Source organism: Nasonia vitripennis, chromosome 3, assembly GCF_009193385.2.
Source record: "Nasonia vitripennis strain AsymCx chromosome 3, Nvit_psr_1.1, whole genome shotgun sequence".
Taxonomy (NCBI): domain Eukaryota; kingdom Metazoa; phylum Arthropoda; class Insecta; order Hymenoptera; family Pteromalidae; genus Nasonia; species Nasonia vitripennis.
This window is the reverse complement of record NC_045759.1, coordinates 16702650-16722139: the sequence shown is the minus strand read 5'-3', so window position 1 is coordinate 16722139 and position 19490 is coordinate 16702650. Positions and strand designations below refer to the sequence as shown.

Below are 19490 nucleotides of genomic sequence, written 5' to 3'. Positions count from 1 at the left end.
TTTTAAAATGCATTAAGAATTCTTTACAAAGGTATTGAAAATTCAGACTCATTAAAACTGACATCTGCACACGTATTCCTACGTTTAAAATTTCACAAAATTATACAAATGTGGGTGTTAAGTATATACGCACCTGTTAGCATGTTTCGCCGTGTGCGCCGCCGGTAAGCGATTCGCTCGTCCGCAGTTTGTTTACGCCCGCCTACCGACCACCAATCCGGTTTGCCCATTCCCAACATTGAAAAAGTTAATATCGATAGCGCAGAAAAAATCGACGCACTAATCTCGAGCGTCTCTCCATGATCTAACGTAAAACAGTCCTCTCAAGAGCGTGTGAACCAACGCGGAATCACCTTATCGTAGGGTCGCATTAAACTTATCTCAACGCTTTATCTGACGCTGCAGTTGGCATTGCCTCTTTCCCGTGATATCGTAAGGGCATATTTCAAAAGTGACCGTTTGGGTTTCGAGTATCCGCGCGCGGCGGCTCGACCGTTTTTTTCTCGGTTTCCATCCCTTCCCCAACCTGCTCGTTCTCTCTCTTTCTCCATGGGCTGTGCTGTAGGACTCTGGTATCCTTCTATATCCTATACGCGACGCAGGGCGGCTCCGATTTCTACGTATAATGAGATACAGTGTAGTAGGATTCGTAGTATAGATGGACAGCACTGCAATCACGCTGTTGCGGTACACTCCCTTCAGAACTCAAACTCAAATGCGTCGCGATCGTTCTAGTGCACTGACAGTACTTTCTGTATACTTATAGATGTTTGGTATTTTTTACGTTACTTCGTACAAATAAGCAGTACTCAGTTCACTTGGTTGACTGCAGGACTGTGTGCAGATTTTGGCATTGCAACATGAATCGCCTAAAAGGTTTTTTGCCCAGCAGCACCGTCGGCACACGTGAGTAAAATGGAAAAATTTTCGTTGTTTCCCTGCATGGATAGACTTTTGTTTTGTTTTGTGACAATTGTCTTACATACCGCCACCTATATACTTCTTTACTTAGTTCGAATGTTACAACCAGCACGTTTTGTTAATGGAAAATGCTAATTCAATATAAGCTCCATAAGTAAGTTCAAAAACACATTTTTTTAAACAAAATATTTTTTTTCTTTTTTAGGCTGTACAAGTTCTGAAAATGGTACTGCAAGCGGTACATCTGATTACAGTACCTGCTCTGATAATCCAGGACATTTATACATGAGAAATGAAAATGCACAGATAACACAGCAATCTGTCATTTTAGCAGGACATACTTTACCAAATCAAGAATCCATAGATGAATCCGATTATTCAGTGAATTTTTTGGAAAAAAATATAGACGTTCTCACCGAAGATGAGGATTGTTTTGAGGATTGCAAAGAGCCAAGTCAATCAGAATCAAATGGAGGAGATCAAAGCTCTGAATACATACCGCTTCAATCTGTATCCAATTTATTAGAAATGAAGTCAAATAATCATTTTTACAAGAGTTATTTAAATGCTAATAATTTATCGAGTAATGCTGAAACAAGTCACTCAACTGATTCTGTACCAGTTACTAATTCACAAACAGAAGCTGAGCGACTAATAACTATTATGGAAGAAACTGAGGTGACATACACTACTAATACTATTCTTGTTAAAAACAAATCTCCGATAAATTATAATAACACAGGAGAGTTAGTGGTGGACATGGTTGAACAGCTCAAAAATTATGAGAAGCATAATAAGACTGATGGGAACTCCACTAAAAGAGTTTTGTTTGCTAATGAAGAAAATATAATTAATGATAATCAAGAAAATAGCAGAGCTGATAAATCTATATTTAAAAAATGTAGACGTGCTTCTAATTCATTAGTTGATAAAAATGTATGCTCTGCTGGAAAAGGAAAAGATATAAATGAAAACAGTAAAAGTCATAATCATAATACCACAGAATCGTTTGTTTTGTGGGAAAAATATCTTGAATCTTCTGAGAAAATAAGTAGTAGAAGAAGCTTGTCATTTTCAGAATTGAACTGTGTTAATGAAAGTTATGGAGGAGATGATGAATATTCAACGACTTTCAAATCACTGGATGAAACTTGCTTATCAACTTGTTCATTCGATTCAGTTCATGAAAAAAAGAATTCACAGCAGAAACGTTTTAGTCGCAGGAGCAAATCATGCGATGATCTTCTAAAAGAAGTAAAACACTTACCACACATTATATATCAAAGATTTTTAAAATGTTTGTCAAAAGAAATTGACAGCATGTTAAAACAAAATGTTGTTTGTACATGTGAGCGATCTTTTAAAAAACGATCAAATAAAGAGAATAATGGAAAAAATACAAAAGCTGCTGTGTGCAGAGCTACAGATTTCAAAAAATATAATAGTACAAAAGGTAAATTTTTATTTAGAAACATAAATAAGATATTTAATGACTCATTCTATTTGTATTTAATATAAATTATTTTATTTTATAGAATCAAGATTGACTCCAGATAGAATAGTTACTAAAAGTCCACTTAAACCTCTTGCTAGTGAATCAAGATTGACTTCAGATAGATTAGTAATTAAAAGTCCTCTAAAATCCGTTACAAATGAATCAAGATTGACTCCAGAAAGATTATTATCGAATGCATCTAAAAATCCTTTAAGAATGAGTCCTAAATCACCAATTAAAACACCAACAAAAAAACGTGAATTATATTGTTGGCAAAAAGAAATTGTTTCACCAGTTGGAGAATACATAAGAGGAAAAAGGCAAAGTCCTTTTCAAAGTTCTCCAAACAAGAAGAAAGTGTAACCTTCTTTATTTATTTTTTGTTTCAAACTATTGCAAAGAAAAGTGATAAGTGCAAACGTATGTATTTTTTTTATTCGTTTTTATTTTATTTTATCTAAATTTTATGTTGGAGACAAATTTTAATATTAATATAGGTTCAATGAGTATTCTTGTTTATATTATTATCTTACATTAAGCTTTCAAAATAATACATTAAAAGTATTTTGCAAATATATAAGTTATAGAAAATAAGAGAATTATTATTAGTAATGAAGTATTTTGTATATGCAAATTGATTGCCAAGAGACTAGTTAATAGAAATATTAAATGTGTCTATTTGGCAATTTAATAAAATATGTGCAAAGTTGGTTTAATAAGATAAAAGTTTTTTACAAAAAGAAAAATAATACATGTATTAACTTTTGTAATATAATCAACGTTTTAAATATGTTTGAAACTATATTTTTCAACTTTGAAGTTACTTTATAATTCTTAGAGCAATACAATATTAGTTATGGCAGCTACTTAATTTATGACATTTTGCATTTAAATCAGTTTTTAAGAAAAAAATGCAATAGCGAAAATGTACAAAAGAATACACATTAAAATCATTTAAATTTAAAAGAGAAGTATATCTAAATTAATGATGATTATACATAAGCGTAATAATTCATCTTGAATTTATTGTTATTTCGAAAAACATTGTACAAATTGTAAATTATTATCAGTAATGTAATAAAATTATTTACACACTACACTGTCTACAAAATTATTTTACTTGAATAATTTGAAATCTGATTTTTAAAAAATAGGACCTGCATACTGATTAAATATAAATTTAAACTAATCATTCTTTTGCTCCGTTTTTATTTGCATACTATATTTCTGCATTTCTTCTTCCATCGCTCTCATTTGCTCTCTATTCTGCTGTTGTGTTATTTGCTCCATTATTTCATGGTTATAAGTTGAATGTAGTAAAAGAGCAAGCACACCTGCTCTAGATGCCATATTTGATCGAATTTGTTTTTCTTGTTCAATAAGTTCATCAAGTTTTAACCATTGACGCACTCTTTCCATATCTATTTCAGCTCTTCGTAATTTTTCCCATACATAATGCCTTACACAGTGCTTTTTCGGAGCTCTACAGAACTCACCTGTAGCATCAAAAACATTTGTCACTAGAGGACACCCACATACTTCTGTGTCACTTATTTTAGGGTCTTTACAATGCTCTGGACAAAGCACTTTCAGTCTTTTACAATAGGTTTGATTTATTGGATTGTAAGAATCACAAAACATAACTTGTCCTTCAATTCTTGTTTTAAAAATTGATCCAAATGACGCTTGAGATTCATACTATAAAGAATATATCAATCAATTAATTTTACTGACATTTTTAGATAAAATTAAAATTATCATTGCATGAATATGTTAATTTTTTAATCACCTTATTAAAACATTTCTCCATGTGTTTAATAGCTGTCCTTGAATTTATTTCATGACCACACGTAATACAGTACATACTCATCTCGGTATCATCAGCATCATCAGTTTCAGCTTTGGGATCTATCATAGCGTGTTTGGCACGTTCTACGATTTTGTCTAATTCTGCATGTCTCTTGTCTAATTCATCAAGAATCCTCTGTGACTCATATATTTGTCTTCGAACCGTTTCCAAAGATATCCTATTGTTTTGTTCAGCTATACAAGGTGTTAGAGCCCATTCTTGAAGTCTTTGAGGAAGAACTTGAAATATTCTACTAGTAGCTAATTTGATTCCACAATCTTCAGAGCAATACTTGCTACCAGGCCTGGATTGTTTTGTACATGAAGGCCCATAGCAATGTCTGGGTGGTTCAAGATAATCTATTCTTTCATTACTAGAATCGCGTCTTCGTTTTCTGTTTAATTTTGTATTACGGTTAAGACTTTTTGATGGCTTTAATGGATCCCCGAGAACTCTACAGGTCCTTTGATTACAACAAAGTTTCAATCTAACCGATGGGCCAAATTTTTTCAAATGCCTGCAATAAAATAATTTAATTCATAAATTTTATTCCAGTACGCATGATTTTTATGTAATCAACGGTTTAAAAAAATGTTTGAGTTGCATCAAACTAAGAATATTGTACCTGCATGCATCACATTTTCCACAGTTATCAGTTCTTAAACAACCAGAACATTCACCACATCTTTTAGAGGATTTCTTAGTTGTTGCTGGATCCCATGCAGCATCATACTCATACCTTAAAACTCTTTCTTTTTCTTTGTATCTTTTATGTTTGTGTTCATCCTGTTCAGACTTCTCTACCCGCTCTGATTTTTTAGGTTTGTATCTAGTAACCAGAGTTGGATCTTCTTCTCTGCATCTCTGAAATAATTTTTAAAATATTTTAGTACACATAATACAAATGAATTATAAATGGCATCAAACGTTTTCTCTATTTAAAAATATAAAATAACTTACAACACAGAAAAATTGTTTGATGTACTTAGCTTCCTTTTCAGTTATATTTATGCAATCCCCATGATACCATTCCTCACAAGCATCACATCCTCTAATAAATATAGAAATTTATGATATCAATAAAATATTGCATAGTTAAAACGTTATTCAGATTCTGAATCACTTACATCATAAAACGAGAACTATCAGAACTCCGGCATATACAATATGCTTGTCCATCTTGCTTTAGGAGTGTTGCTATCTTACTTTTTCTTTCTGGTAACATAAACTGCTTTGCAATTTCTTCTTTCTAAACAGTTTCAACAAAATTATATTATATTAGCATCAAAAATATTTGAAAACATATAGCTACTTGGAATAAATAATGATTTCTTGAGATTCACTAATGTAAATATAACCTAACCTGACCAAATTTTAATACATTTAATTACGAAAAAATCTTGAAATTTAAACAAATTAAAATGTGTTGAATATATCTGATACTAAATAGCAAATTTAATTTTGAAAATGATAGTACAATAAAAAAAATTTAATTACCGACAAGCCATGACGTTTGTCTCCCATTTTATCGAATGACTAATATTTTTTGATAATTATTCTTCGAGCGAAGTGCTGGGATATTATCGAAAAAATTGAAAGTAATAAAAGAAACTGAACAAATACATATTATATTAAATTATTAGTATGCTCGTTTTTTGCTCATGGAAATAACTGCAATAATTACACTCTCCTGGCGCAGAAACAACAAAAATCCACATCACTATATATATATATATAACACTAGTCAGCCATTTTGATTTTTCCCTTGAAGCGCGAAATTTAACTGAAAGCAGACGAAAAATATATATATCAAAATAACGTCACACATCTTTGTGTCTGATTCAAAGTAACAAAATATACTAAATTTAATTTGAATTTCAGAAAACTGAAACTAAAATAGTTATACAATGATTCAAAAAAAAATCTTAATAATACATTTTATATACGAATTCTATTGCAGTAAATTCGATCATTAATAATAAATTATATACGTGAAATATTACTTTATTATTATAACAATGTGCGTAACGTATCAAATATACCACATAATACAACGCATAGAATACTCTGAACCTGAAAATCATCAAATTATTAAGAAGATGTTTTTACGGATGTCATTGTTGTGTCGTATTTCTTTCTATCATTATGACATGACATAAATCGTACGCCTATATCTCCGTTTTTCGTTTTGTAATGCTATAAATATAACAAGTGGTAGAATTATTCAAACGCTGAACAGACGTTCGAAAAACGTCTCAGAATTTTTTTCTAAAAGTTTCCTTTATTTTATTATAAGATGCAACAAACCTGTTCGTATCTTTAATTTGTTTACCGCACACAAAAGAGAGCGATAGCACTGAATCACTCTTCGGTATTATAGCATTTTTTCTCAAACGCTTTATCACTTAATTAAGTTTAGATGATGTTTATAGTAGTAAGCACCAAAAAGAAGTGATAAAATTGTGTTTTCACCTGAATTTTGAAGAAAAGCAACATAGATATAATGGCGAAATTACAGATGGTACCGTTAGCCAAGGAGATGAAAAAGAATCCCGAACTAAAAGAAGCGGATATTCAATCGTTACGCGATTGGTGTCAGAAACAGCCTCACCTGCCGCAAATGACCGACAGCGAATTAGCTTTGTTTTTGCACAGTAATTACTATCGTTTGGAGCCAACAAAAAACACCATTGACACGTTCTACACCGTCAGAACTCACGTGCCGGAGTTTTTTTCAAACCGCGATCCGGTAAACGCCAAAGATCTGCTGCAAATGTTCAAAGTTGTGTGAGTATAATTTTTCGCGCGAAAATTTCGAATTTTATATTTATTAAATTAGTCCCCGAAAAATGTCAAAGAATAATAAATTATTATTATCGCAGGATGAACATGCCTCTGGAGCGTACGACTAAGGATGGCTACGACGTGATCTACGGCGCGCTCTCCGATTTCGAGCCTTCGAATTACGACTACACGTTCAACATGAAGCTCTTCGGGATGGTGATGGATCTGTGGCTTTACGGCAAGGGTACTATGAAGGGACACGTGATACTGGTCGACCTGAAGGGCCTTGTGATCGGTCATGTGGCGCGATTCAGCCCCATGGCTCTCAAGCGATTTCTCTACTATCTGCAAGAGGGTCTGCCGGTCAGGCTCAAGGGCTTTCACTTTGTCAACACGAACCCCGTCATGGACATTCTCATGAACATCATGCGCCCCTTTATGAAGAAGGAACTGCTCGATATCGTAAGACGCATTTAAATTTTGATCATCACGTACTTGTATGTACTTTTATGACACGTTCGTAAACATCGATTTCGTTTTATCATCAGCTTCACCTGCACCAAAGCGTTAACGCAATCGAGGAGTTCAATATTCCCGTGGATATACTGCCGAATGAATCGGGTGGTAAAGCCGGACCGGCAAAGGAACTTTTTGCGGCGGAAGTGAAAAAATTAGAGGCTCATCGCGAGTGGTTTATTCAAGAGGAAAAGACTCAGCGCATCGACGAGTCGAAGCGTCCCGGAAAAGCGAAGTCTGCTACGGATCTTTTCGGAGTCGAAGGAAGCTTTAAGAAGCTTGAAATCGATTAAGTTATGATAATAAGTTTGAATGTTAATATATTTACTTGATGAGATAAATCAATGTCCTTGTAATGAATTCTGTTCCCCTTCATATAGACAGTGATACATAAGATTAATAGTTATGTCAACGTTAAATAAAAATAAGATGATGGTTCATGTTGTGTTGTATCATTTAAAAATGTCGTTTTGATAAAATTTAGGCTTAAAAATTGTGAAGAATCACAACTGTTCTGTTTAAAATTTTATACTGTTGAATTCAGATAATATACTCAGTAATTATATAACAAAACAATATATAGAAGCTGATAAAAACCATTTATTTAAAAATTGATTTAAAATGAAAATTTTATTAAAATGTTAGCGACTATTGAAATACAAAATTTAATTACGATTATCACTTTCATATTCGACAGAATGAAAACAATAAAATAAGAATGATGATGAGAGTAAGAACTTACGGTCTTCAAATATATAAGCAACCAAAATGTATGTGTCACTTCAATGTCGTATAAAATATTACCTTTTAGTTTCACTGCGTCTTCTGTGTCGATACTAATTGCATATCTATTAAAACGTTTTGATGTATCACTCGGATCGCATTCGTATACAAATTATTTTTCAAAGCAACCTATGATTATAATCAAGTGACAAAAGGAAATGTGACAATCATACAAAGCTACAAAAGTGCGTAGCATAAAGCATAATTTGTACTGCAATAGTAGTTGGAATGAGTAGCAGAAGTTAGCTTTTATGATATGTTGCAAATTTTATACCGCTTAACTGTTCGTATGTGACTGCGATCGTGCTGCCGTTTCAATCTAATTGAAATTGCACCTTGGTCGTTGATGCATAGTCGCTCAGTTTTTCCTGAGCATCTCAAGTGTCGAGACACCAACTTGCCAAAGGCTTTAGCAAAGCTAACAACATTTTTAAGACATACAAGACAATCGTTTTAGTTTAAAAAAAGAAAAAAAAATGGCTAACACGATTTTTGTCCCTCTGGAAGAGGAGTTGAAAAAGAATCCGGAATTGAAAAAATCAGATATCGAATCTTTGCAGAACTGGTGCGCAAAGCAGCCGTTTTTACCGAAAATTTCCGATAGCGAGTTGGCCATATTTCTACACAGCAATTATTATCTAATGGAACCGACGAAAACTACGATCGACACGTTTTACACCATCAGGACACACGTACCGGAGTTTTTCACAAACAGAGATCCAGTAGGTTCGAAAGAGTTACGGAAAATGTTTAACACTGTGTGAGTAACTAATTTTATTATAGTAAAACGTTTTTATTTAATGCACAATCAATGAAGTGTTAAAATTAAAATTTGTTTGAAAAATATAAAAATTAATTTTTACCGTTACTTTTTTACATTCCATCGCTGAAAATCTACATGACTAATTCTTTGTATGATTCTCAAGGCCGACAACTTGTTCGAAGCACAAACCTCCTTTTTATTTCTCAATTCGTTACAAGCACGTACACGTGTTCGCACTTGACAAAAAGCATTTGTCAACTGTCCTCTCGTGCAAAGTCTGTCCAGTCCTTTTCCAACTTCATCATCCAACATCGACCCCGCAATTACGTCTCTTATGACGAATTGTGCTTCATATACTGAATGATCGCGTGGTTCAAATTTGCAATTATAGCATCGTTGGGTTATTAATTTCAACCTGCGCGTGCCGTAAGAAATACGATCGTATATAAATTAAAATTACCGACAGTTTTTCAATTAATTTTACTGCATTCACTCGAGCGTTTGCCGCATTTCTGTTAAAATTCAATACCTCACACACACAGCATGACCTTCAGCGCAAATTCGTACTCATATAACGGATGCCCGTAGCGTGATTGTCTTTGAACTATCCGCCGTAAATATACACACGAGCGTCGCATCGCTGACACGTGCGGCTGGTTGTTCGCTCACAGTTCTCCTTGTAGACTAGTGACTACTTATATATAGTGTTATATTTCCAAGATTGTAAATGAAATGCTTTTCATGGACTCAGGTGCATCATGCCGCTGGAAAAGCGCACCAGAGAGGGTTACGCGGTTATCATGGGTCAACTCCTCGACAGGGATCCCGCTAATTACACCTACAACGACCACATAAGAGATCTGTGCATGTGCATGGATCTCTGGATGTATCAAGAAGGCACGACAAATGGCCACGTAATCTGCTTCGATACCGCCGGTGTTACAGTCGGTCATGCAGCCCGTTTAAATCCGATGGGACTGAAAAAGTTTCTCTTTTATTTGCAAGAAGGTTTGCCCGTCAGGCTCAAGGGATTGCATTTTCTCAACACGAGCCCTGCGATGGATCTGATATTGAGTATGATGAAGCCCTTCATGAAGAAAGAACTCCTCGATATGGTAAATCCATCGGGTTTTTTGCATTCCCTGTTGAAAATAATGACGTCATAAAAGGTTCCAATTTGTAGCTTCAGATGACGTCATCTAATGACGTAATTTAACGACATTTAATGACGTCAGTCAATGACGTCATATTGTTTTCAACAGGGTTGAATAATATAAGAACATATTTAAACGAAGCTTGATTATGTTACTGATCGATTATAAACTTTTGTGTTACAGTTGCACATGCATTCGAGCATGGACAGCGTCGATAAGTTCATCCCTATTGAAATTTTGCCGAACGAACTTGGCGGCAAAGCGGGACCATTGATGGAGCTTCACAATGTCCAGATTAAAAAGCTCGAAAGCTTTCGCGACTGGTTTTTGGATGAAGAAACACGTGCTAAAATCGACGAAAGCAAGCGTCCGGGCAAAGGCAAAACAGCGACTGACCTTTTCGGAGTCGAAGGAAGCTTCAAGAAACTTGACATTGACTGACAAGATAGAGACTTTTTCTTCGACTATACAATGTGTTTTCATCTGATATAAAATGAGTCTTGCTGTTTATTTGAAAATCTGACATACCATGAAAAAACATTGCCTATTAATTTATTATTTTATTTTTGCTGTTTTTGTGCTGCTGTCTAGATAATAAAATTGGAGTTTGTTTAAAAAATTATCTTACGATTATTAATGTTACACGGTATGACTTTATGCAGCCTCCAATATAACGTGATGTGCACTATACAGATAGCTTTGACTGTATAACCATCAGAGTCGCCGGGTAAAATTTTAAGCATATTCTTAGAGTAGTTTCAACGATAAGATAAAATAGAATATCATAGGGAAAACTGCAGTTAAAGTGATTTATTTTTAAATCGATAAAAGTTGCCTGCACAGCCGTAATGCGTTGAGAAGTCTTCAGAATAAATTCTGACCATATCGAGTAATTACAAAATATATAATTCACTTTCTTGTAAATTATTGTTCTAAGTGTAAAATAAATAAGCAGTGACTCATTGTAGCAAAGAAAACAGTCAATTTGTAGTTTTTTTTCGAAATATCCATTAATTGATGTTTATAAACATACGCGTTTTCTCGGAACCGTACATAAGAAAGTAATCAAATATAATAATCAAAGGGTGAACGTTTGTGATGTTTTTGTATTTTTTTCCTTGTGTTTTGATGCCAATTTTGAGTTTAACAAACCTTATTATTCTGTAATTTTAACAGCAGAATTTTCTAATTTTACAAGAGCGAGGCTATGGTCAAGCAATTTGTTTCGATTCATCTGAAAAAGTCTCGTTAAAAAGTGCCATCCAACAATGTACCTCAGCAGAGTGCACATCGCTGCAATCGGAAAATTCGGAGTGACATTCATTTTAAAGTCGACATAGAATTCAAGCAGGTATATAGCGAACAACAAATCTTTATTTTCGCTGTTATACGGATCAGCGCGCGTCGCTCACCCGCCTAACCGACGAAACTAAGAGGGGTATCGTAATGATAATCACAGGTAAACACGCATACACGATATCGCTATATATTCTACCCTTTGTCGCAGTCGATGAGCAAAAACTCGCGACTGTAAAGCCTCAGTTTTACTCGAACGCTCGAGATCGAAAAGCTTCTTTTTTCCACACACAATTTTTCGATTTGTGGTGTAATTTTCTTTTTATTTGAATTTTCAAGAGTATCAAAGGCGCCATGAACTCCGTATCCATCAACGAAGAGATGAAGAAAAATCCAGAATTGAAGGAGGATATCAAGGTCTTGGAAGAATGGAGCGGTGGTCTGCTTCATTTGCCGAAAATTAGCGAAAGCGACTTCGCGCTTTTCCTTCACTGCAATTCTTACGATGTAGAAGCCACGAAAGAGCACATCGAGAACTTCTACACCATGAGGACTCATCTGCCCGAGTTTTTCGCCGACAGAGATCCAGAGAAAAACGCAACGTTGAGGAAAACGTTTGATAGAGTGTAAGAAATTGTTTTTTAAATCGAACGATGTCGCATGTAGTGAGTTATTTTTATTTAGCTTAACATTTGTTTTATTTTCATGTGATTTCAGGAGCGTCATTTCTCTGGAAAAGTGTACCAAGGAAGGCTACGAAATAATTCTGGCGCGCTTGATCGACACCGACGCCGACAACTACGTTTTCAACGATGCCATCAAGTATCTTAACATGGTTCTGGACATCTGCGTCCACGAGGAAGGAACCAGTGACGGATACGTGATCGTCGTCGATTTGAACGGAGCCAATATCTCGCACACAACTCGCTTGACCTGGCTGGGGTTGAAAAAATTCATGCTCTATATCCACAAGGCGGCTCCGATCAAATGGTCTTCACTACATCAACACTGGAAAATCTTCCAATGAGTTGGAGGACTTCGTTGTGGAGAAAATCGTGAATAGTATTTTCATTGCAAGGGTGAGTCGCAATAACAAATTATTATATTCCTGCTTTTAGTCCGAGCTACCTTTTTTTTAATTTTTACGGTATGGTTGATTGTATAAAATTAATAATTCAATTTTGATTTTTTTCTGTAAATCCTTTGATTTTTGGAAATGCTTCAGCATCCGTCTGTATCATCTGAGATAATTCTAAAGCGGAATGCCCTTTGAGCGGACAATCCAAACTTCACAGCTGAATTAAACTATGTAAGTATAAAAAATATTAATTTTATAATAATCAATTTATCAACGTTTAACTATATATTTATAGAAAGTTTCATTTTTTTCAGATTCACGCAACATGCATATAAACTGTTCGTTCAATTTGGATTCTGTATATGGAAGATACGACAGATCTCAAATAGTTACTAAGACTAGCAAAGGCCAGAGGGTTTGCAGGGAAATAAATGAAGATTTTTAGTTTCAGAAGGTAATTATACATATTATATCTTGCAGAGATAACAGTTCATTTGAATTGCTGAGATTGTGTTTTGTGTAAATTGCTACGTGCATCGTTTTTAAATCGCATTAAAATTTAGGAATTCGGATTATACGTTTTACAACGACTACGATTCAATTCACAGATCTCTTTGCACTCATCAATGGAAAAAGGACCGGTACAGACTCTTCATAAAGCTGAGATCAAGAAGCTCGAGAGTTACCGCAATTGGTTCTTGAAGTCCGAGACACAATTCAAGGTCGATGAAACGCTGAGAGCTGGAGGACCAATGGATGCAGACAAATTATTCGGCGCTGATATGCCTAATTTTAGAAATCTCGACATTGATTAATCAACGCGCTATAATCTGAAAATCCTATACCTTTTGTGATGCTAGTTTTTCTAGAAAAATTGTCAGAAATGAAAATTCGTGGAATTTAAAATAATTTTTGACATTTAAGATGAAAGCCTTGAAAAGACTGACGTAGAAAATCAGAACTGGTTTTCTGCCTGGATAGTGTCATCACCGGATATTCTATAATACTTGCATGGTTAAATCATCGAAAGGACTGATTATAGCATTTGGATTTATTTTAAGTGATGCAACGTTATATAAAACCAACATCATAATGTATCGTCATTGTAAGACATTGGCTGAGTTATAAATAAAATGAAATCAAGCAAATATTCCTAAGTGTAAGAAAACTAAAACTTTGTTTGTCCGAATCTTTGAGACCTTTATGAATCATTGCATGAAAAAAAAAACAGTGTATAGGCAAATCCCCCACATTATTATATATATATATATATATATAATACGTCGTGGCCAAACTCCTGATGTGATCCCACTCACTCCGCCTTTTCCACACGGTGCGCGTTTCGTCTTTACATCACTTTCACTGGCCGCCCAAAGCAAGAAGCGAATGTCTTCGGCGTTTCGTTTCAGTGGCACATCGTACGAGGTATCGGGAGGTTCGCATCTGAGTTTCTTCTATACTTATATACACAAATTGGATGCCAGGATGAAGTTTTTGATCGTAAGTTTTTGAAAAGCCGCAACGCTCCTTTATTAGCAAAATCGACGATTGCGCTAGTATATGGAATATTGCGAGTATAGACGTATAATGCGCTGCGGAGAGTGAACATTTTACATGAACGTCGCAAAGCGCAAAGAAAGTGAAAGCAGGGGATACGTCGATTATCCAAGTTCGATTTGACACTATACATATGCAACTCGTGCGCGAGTCAAGTCCATTATGTCATTATCCCATACAATTTTTTTAAGCGAAGGAATTTTTATTGCGCGTTGCTAGACGAAATATATTCGCGTAAACACGTTCATGAAATATATGCATGCGAGAGGTAGCTGTGTGGCAAATTCCATCATCGCTAAATAAACTCTTATTAAAAATTCATTCGCATGCAGGCATTTTTGGCTCTAACGAGCCTCTGTCACGCCGACGTGTCCCACTTTCTGCAAGCACAGGGGGCCGTGGATTACCAGGAGCCGACCACAACGACACAGGGACCACCGAAACCCTACAGCTTCAAATACAGCGCGGGCCGATATCCCGGACACATCGACAGGGTCCAGAGTGAGTCTAGCGATGGCTTCGGCCACGTTCGAGGTAATATTATACAATATACACGCATATGCGCAGTAAACGTGGATTTATAATGATTCGCTCGATCGTTCGACATCGGCGAACAGCAACTATAGCGATAGAGGGATTTTGCAATGAGAATAGCGATGAGTTGTAGCAGATGCAAATTTTTACGAATTACTTTGCAGCTGGCTTTTGGATGTTGATGCTAAAATGTTTTTACAGTCGCGAATGTTTAGTTAAATTTTCGTTCGTTTCCATACGTTCTCGCACGTCATCCTGCGGTATACCGATATATCGCACTGAATTAAACTGAAATATACAAAAATGTACTTAAAAGTAATGATAAATTAGCATCGAGTGAAAAATAGGTTTCAATCGGAAAGAACTTTATTATTTCAAATGCGCGAAAACTTTCCGAAAATTGTTTATTTTATTTCTGTACGATACTGTAAGTTTTCGTGTGTTATAGTACTATTTGCGTATGCGTTTTAATACCTTTTCGTAAGATTTAGTACATTTTAGTACGTTTTGTTACGTTTTTCCTTATATACGTTCTTGTACGATTATGTTATAATTATGTATAATTTGGTATTTTATTGTACGTTTCCGTATGTTATTCTGTACAATTCCATACGTTTCCGTACGTTTTTGCATGATTGCGCATAAAGCGCCGCATGAAACGCACAGGAACGTATACCGTACGTACCTCTGATTCTAAATTAATTTCTGCGTTGAGTATTAATGATTTTTTTCCATCTGGGGTTGGGTTTCATTTTTCATTATCTGTAAAGTTGTTTGCGCGAGTTTAGAAGATTTATTTATATACACGATTTATAAATTTAGAAAGTAAGATTCACCCCAACTGACAAACATGTTGACTTGTTGGGCATGGCATACTTATTGGTTCCGTGTGCGATTCTTGATGATATCTCTACATCGAAATTCATTCACGGCCGTGATTGATTTGAATAGTTTTTGAAAAAAAAAAATTGATTGCTTTTAGGATGATGCAAAAGCTTATTGATTATTAATTTGATTACAATTGATAGCTATAACTGTAGTAGCTTTTCTCGGTGATTTGTAGAAAATCTATCAAGGAAATCATTGATAATAATATAAGCAAATTTCTTTTAATCTGCAATCATTTAAAATATGATTCTTTCATTATTTCAGGATCGTATTCTTTTGTCGATCCCAAATTCAAAGTCAGAACTGTGCAGTACACCGTAGATGAAAATGGCTTTCATCCATCTCTGAACAATTACGACGATATATTGAGACAACCAACAGATTCTGAAGCTGTAAAACAAGGTAGAGAAAGACACCGCATACTTTATGAAAATATTGCCGCTCGCAACTCCCAAGGCGCCCAACATTATATACCTCAGGTACATACATACGAGAGTGATATATTTTTTATGTGATCAATTTCGATTTAAGAACATTTGTGCAATATTATAATTAAATCTTTTAATGATCTTTTACAGGATACTTATGTCGTGGCAAGAGCCAAAAACCATCATCACTATCTTTTCCAAAAAATAGCAGCAGAACACGCTGCAATAGGAGCGCAACGCGAGAACACACGTTCGGCCTTTGAAGCAACCTCCGTAGCAAACGAAGTCAACAATTCAGAGGATTATTACAATTACCGTCGAGCCTTATAATTCAATATATAAATCCACATTCAGTGCACGTATTTTACAAAACTATTTATACCAATCGATTTTGACTCAAACCTACCCCAAACACAAAATGTTATAGTCAGTAGAATGCTTATATGTATACTTTTGTAACTTTCAATACTGATAGTCTTGAAGACCCACAGAAAAAATGCCATTTGCTATCTGGATAGTGTACTCCCTAGATATTCTGTTAGCTATGTAATCGTAAGAATTTATTAAATTTAGTATTTTTTCCTTATATCGTTGATTTTCCGCTTATTTTAATATCAATTATTATAATTTATGCGGTATAAAAAATGGGAACAGAAATTTAAGTAATATAAAATAAGACTAGTATATAATTACCATGCTTATTTAATTTCTTTTAGGTATAAATTGCTTTTATATATGGTTTTTACAAGATATATGTTTATGTAGAACAATATCTATTATTCTAAAGATGATAAAGTTCACCAACAGTTGAAATATTCGTTTTATAGAAGCTTTTACTGAATCTCGTAGTAGCATTTTTAATAATGATTATATAATTTTTATAGAAACTTTTTTTTAAATATATTACGAAATTAAAAGATACTTCAACTTATTACAATGTACTTATTTATATATACACAATTTTTCATATTCAATGAACCTGTTCAATATACAATGCACCCTTGAGTGATTAAAAACGTGAGTACACTTCTTACAGTTAACTATAATTCAGTTTTAAATAAAGAAATTCAACGGTACACAGGCAGGTTGACATAAAAACTATCCCTTTCACAATATTTTTAAAATACATACATTTTAGAACTGATTCTAGTATTGCATGGAACTAAATTGTTCAAAATCGTTTTTCACAAGTACATAGTTGATAATTTATGCACCATTTGATCAGACCTTTATCCTAGAACAATTGATTTAATTCGGCCAGCCAATCATTCACTAAGTTATTACTTCTTTAATAGATTTCTAATGTCCTTATTTTGTCGCTGCAGTGTTATATCTGCCTTTTCTGCTTTGTCTGTGATGTTATCAATTAAATCATTTTGTGTCTCAATTTCTTCAGATAAACCAATAGCTAAACCTTTTAGTCTTGCAATAGAGCCACTCATTTCATCTAAATTTTTCTCCAACACAGCAGCTATATTTTTAGTAGGATCGGGACGAAAATCTTCTTCTTCTTCTGTCATACCTCGAAGACGGAAAGATGGATGTTCTGAGTTTCGTCTTGCATTCTCGACAGAACTGTTTAACTTATCTGCTAGAGAACTGTTAGAGATTGGAGATGTTGGGGATGTAGGAGACATTGCAGATTCAGGAGTTTTGATTCCACCAGCACTTGAACCGGGAGGCACGTCCATAGATTTACTACCACTGAAATAGTTTTTCAATCCACCAAAAACACTTTTTATACCTTGAATGTGTTTTTGACTGAATCTTAATGTGCTGTTAATATCATCCAAACGCCTGTCAGTTCTTTCTAACTGTTCTCGTTGCCTAATCAATTCCTACAAAAATATAAACTACGTGTTAAAAACTATGTGATTTTCTACTCAACATTTATTTCTAATTTACAATCAAATCTTTCAATGAATTGGAAATTAAACAACAAATTGTAATCAAAATTGTATTGATACTTTATCAATTTAAATAGGAGTTTTGACATGCAGCAGGTTGTGTCTGGAATTCATCTGGCTTGGTTATCAGACTAATGATAAAAGTATCACATGAATAGCATTAAAATACCTCTGCAGTTGCAGTTCCAACTTCTTCTGTGTCACGTAGTACTGATATAGAGCGTTGAGAGGATTTAATTGTTCTTTCCTCTATTTCTTTTTTTCGCTGGAGTAGTTCTTGATGCTTCTTTTCAAGCGTGTTATCATAATTTTGATAATGATTATTGGAAGTAGTTGGACACCTTGGCGGGGCACTTCGTAAGAATGTATCATCATCCACATCATCTTCTAACGAGAAGAATGGATTTTTTGGGTCACTGAGATAATTGTGACCAGCCATTTCTTCAAAGTTTCTAAATGCTGACAAGAGACAAAGAACAAAGAAAATATATCAAACAAAGAAACTAATGCTCCAGCAATATTAATTTATTCACCAAATTGTAAAAAAAAATTTAGAAAAAAACAAAATTATTCGAATTATCTACTGTTTACTCAATATAATGAGACGTATTATCGAAGAAAAAATTTATTTTGTAATAAATATCTAGTTCAAATATTTTTGTTATCCTTTACTGGCATAACATTCTCTGACTCACCAAGGAAATCCTTATTGACGTGTTAATAACCTCGAAGTACTTTCCCAACACTTCTTTATTCAGAATGTATATTTTTCGTGCAGTTCTTTGAACTTCGAAATTTCACTGATAATCAGCGTTTGATAAACAAGTTCTCAATTAACTAAAAGGCAGTGTAGCAAAGCCTTGTAAAAAGTACCAAATGGTTCATTGTAAGAACAAGGTTGAATGGCTGATTTGACACACCGACTGGCACTGGCTACAGTTAAGACTCGCGACAGCATATATATACAATGACCATAGTATTATACGGGATATATCAAGCAACGAGTGCGAGTGAGACACGAAGCGAATAATCAAAGTTGCCAAGTTGCTGCAAGTCGCCATTCGCCAACGAAGCCAATGATAATACAGGAATTTTTCCTAGTTCAGTTTGTGGTCACTAGATGGAACTACGTGTTGGATGCAGTTTTTAGGGATTTCGTCTTGTCAATTTGTCATGACTGCAGATCAAGACTTAAGCCAAATATAAACATTCATAGTTAGAATTTTACTTGTGTATAGAATAGTTTAATTATAAATTCTCTGTATCCATCAGTTATCATAAAAATATGTATTTGAAGAATTTCCGTCAGTTACATGAAGGTTAGGTGCGTCTTGTAGGGGATTTCCCAAAGAAGTTTCTTTCTAATTTACGGTAACACTGTTCGAGGAACCAAATTTGAAAAAATATATATTTTTACAGTTATAGAAAGAATATGTTTACATTGCTCCATAATGTGATTTCAATAATAATATACACAGTGAATCGTGAAGCAATACTTGCTTTATTTTGGATCTCCATGGTAAAAGTATTTCTAGTA

General features: G+C 34.3%; 7 protein-coding genes across 9 annotated transcripts; 5 read left to right on the top strand and 2 right to left on the bottom strand.

The window, feature by feature from the left end:
- The first annotated feature begins 97 nt into the window (after positions 1-97).
- Positions 98-3513, top strand: LOC100678302. Its single transcript, XM_016983802.3, has 3 exons — positions 98-906; positions 1127-2374; positions 2457-3513. The coding sequence occupies exons 1-3, from the start codon at positions 861-863 to the stop codon at positions 2777-2779; spliced, it is 1617 nt and encodes a 538-aa protein (XP_016839291.1). The 5' UTR covers positions 98-860; the 3' UTR covers positions 2780-3513.
- Positions 2789-9735, bottom strand: LOC100122733 (CXXC-type zinc finger protein 1). 2 transcript variants are annotated; one of them, XM_031927492.2, is made up of 7 exons: positions 9212-9735; positions 5763-6048; positions 5393-5514; positions 5226-5316; positions 4891-5129; positions 4206-4782; positions 2789-4114 (listed from the first exon to the last, which is right to left on the bottom strand). In XM_031927492.2, the coding sequence occupies exons 2-7, from the start codon at positions 5787-5789 to the stop codon at positions 3602-3604; spliced, it is 1569 nt and encodes a 522-aa protein (XP_031783352.1). In that variant the 5' UTR covers positions 5790-6048; positions 9212-9735; the 3' UTR covers positions 2789-3601. The 2 variants fall into 2 exon arrangements, with proteins under 2 accessions (XP_031783352.1, XP_032453643.1); XM_032597752.1 differs by having other exon boundaries at positions 3036-4114; positions 9218-9735.
- On the top strand, positions 6449-8441 carry LOC100122744 (alpha-tocopherol transfer protein-like). 2 transcript variants are annotated; one of them, XM_031927496.2, is made up of 4 exons: positions 6477-6636; positions 6784-7052; positions 7148-7511; positions 7598-8441. In XM_031927496.2, the coding sequence occupies exons 2-4, from the start codon at positions 6784-6786 to the stop codon at positions 7856-7858; spliced, it is 894 nt and encodes a 297-aa protein (XP_031783356.1). In that variant the 5' UTR covers positions 6477-6636; the 3' UTR covers positions 7859-8441. The 2 variants fall into 2 exon arrangements, with proteins under 2 accessions (XP_001606341.1, XP_031783356.1); XM_001606291.6 differs by having other exon boundaries at positions 6449-7052.
- On the top strand, positions 7944-11355 carry LOC100122752 (alpha-tocopherol transfer protein-like). Its single transcript, XM_031927497.2, has 3 exons — positions 7944-9108; positions 9863-10226; positions 10449-11355. The coding sequence occupies exons 1-3, from the start codon at positions 8825-8827 to the stop codon at positions 10704-10706; spliced, it is 906 nt and encodes a 301-aa protein (XP_031783357.1). The 5' UTR covers positions 7944-8824; the 3' UTR covers positions 10707-11355.
- Positions 11356-11470: 115 nt separating this feature from the next.
- On the top strand, positions 11471-13813 carry LOC103317942 (retinol-binding protein pinta-like). Its single transcript, XM_008218419.4, has 6 exons — positions 11471-11724; positions 11901-12187; positions 12279-12640; positions 12787-12870; positions 12954-13093; positions 13248-13813. The coding sequence occupies exons 2-3, from the start codon at positions 11916-11918 to the stop codon at positions 12586-12588; spliced, it is 582 nt and encodes a 193-aa protein (XP_008216641.1). The 5' UTR covers positions 11471-11724; positions 11901-11915; the 3' UTR covers positions 12589-12640; positions 12787-12870; positions 12954-13093; positions 13248-13813.
- A 233-nt stretch (positions 13814-14046) lies between these two features.
- Positions 14047-16967, top strand: CPR35 (cuticular protein RR family member 35). The gene is made up of 4 exons (NM_001172807.1): positions 14047-14139; positions 14529-14730; positions 15883-16097; positions 16197-16967. The coding sequence occupies exons 1-4, from the start codon at positions 14125-14127 to the stop codon at positions 16374-16376; spliced, it is 612 nt and encodes a 203-aa protein (NP_001166278.1). The 5' UTR covers positions 14047-14124; the 3' UTR covers positions 16377-16967.
- LOC100122790 (synaptosomal-associated protein 29) lies at positions 16731-19007 on the bottom strand. The gene is made up of 3 exons (XM_001606343.6): positions 18649-19007; positions 18123-18412; positions 16731-17884 (listed from the first exon to the last, which is right to left on the bottom strand). The coding sequence occupies exons 2-3, from the start codon at positions 18390-18392 to the stop codon at positions 17327-17329; spliced, it is 828 nt and encodes a 275-aa protein (XP_001606393.1). The 5' UTR covers positions 18393-18412; positions 18649-19007; the 3' UTR covers positions 16731-17326.
- Between the last annotated feature and the right edge of the window lie 483 nt (positions 19008-19490).

Excerpts from the sequence above, each read along its gene's own strand:
- LOC100122733 (XM_031927492.2), bottom strand. The coding sequence starts at position 5,789 with ATGGGAGACAAACGTCATGGCTTGTCG. Across the intron at positions 5,515-5,762 it reads ACAAACGTCATGGCTTGTCG|AAAGAAGAAATTGCAAAGCA; the intron begins GTAATTAAATTT and ends GAAACTGTTTAG. Across the intron at positions 4,783-4,890 it reads GGAAAATGTGATGCATGCAG|GCATTTGAAAAAATTTGGCC; the intron begins GTACAATATTCT and ends ATTTTATTGCAG.
- LOC103317942 (XM_008218419.4), top strand. The coding sequence starts at position 11,916 with ATGAACTCCGTATCCATCAACGAAGAGATGAAGAAAAATCCAGAATTG. Across the intron at positions 12,188-12,278 it reads AGGAAAACGTTTGATAGAGT|GAGCGTCATTTCTCTGGAAA; the intron begins GTAAGAAATTGT and ends ATGTGATTTCAG.
- LOC100122744 (XM_001606291.6), top strand. The coding sequence starts at position 6,769 with ATGGCGAAATTACAGATGGTACCGTTAGCCAAGGAGATGAAAAAGAAT. Across the intron at positions 7,053-7,147 it reads CTGCAAATGTTCAAAGTTGT|GATGAACATGCCTCTGGAGC; the intron begins GTGAGTATAATT and ends TTATTATCGCAG. Across the intron at positions 7,512-7,597 it reads AGAAGGAACTGCTCGATATC|CTTCACCTGCACCAAAGCGT; the intron begins GTAAGACGCATT and ends TTTTATCATCAG.
- CPR35 (NM_001172807.1), top strand. Across the intron at positions 14,731-15,882 it reads TGGCTTCGGCCACGTTCGAG|GATCGTATTCTTTTGTCGAT; the intron begins GTAATATTATAC and ends TCATTATTTCAG. Across the intron at positions 16,098-16,196 it reads CCCAACATTATATACCTCAG|GATACTTATGTCGTGGCAAG; the intron begins GTACATACATAC and ends GATCTTTTACAG.
- LOC100678302 (XM_016983802.3), top strand. The coding sequence starts at position 861 with ATGAATCGCCTAAAAGGTTTTTTGCCCAGCAGCACCGTCGGCACAC. Across the intron at positions 907-1,126 it reads CAGCAGCACCGTCGGCACAC|GCTGTACAAGTTCTGAAAAT; the intron begins GTGAGTAAAATG and ends TTTCTTTTTTAG. Across the intron at positions 2,375-2,456 it reads AAAATATAATAGTACAAAAG|AATCAAGATTGACTCCAGAT; the intron begins GTAAATTTTTAT and ends TTTATTTTATAG.
- LOC100122752 (XM_031927497.2), top strand. The coding sequence starts at position 8,825 with ATGGCTAACACGATTTTTGTCCCTCTGGAAGAGGAGTTGAAAAAGAAT. Across the intron at positions 9,109-9,862 it reads CGGAAAATGTTTAACACTGT|GTGCATCATGCCGCTGGAAA; the intron begins GTGAGTAACTAA and ends TCATGGACTCAG. Across the intron at positions 10,227-10,448 it reads AGAAAGAACTCCTCGATATG|TTGCACATGCATTCGAGCAT; the intron begins GTAAATCCATCG and ends TTTGTGTTACAG.
- LOC100122790 (XM_001606343.6), bottom strand. The coding sequence starts at position 18,392 with ATGGCTGGTCACAATTATCTCAGTGACCCAAAAAATCCATTCTTCTCG. Across the intron at positions 17,885-18,122 it reads TTGGAACTGCAACTGCAGAG|GAATTGATTAGGCAACGAGA; the intron begins GTATTTTAATGC and ends ATATTTTTGTAG.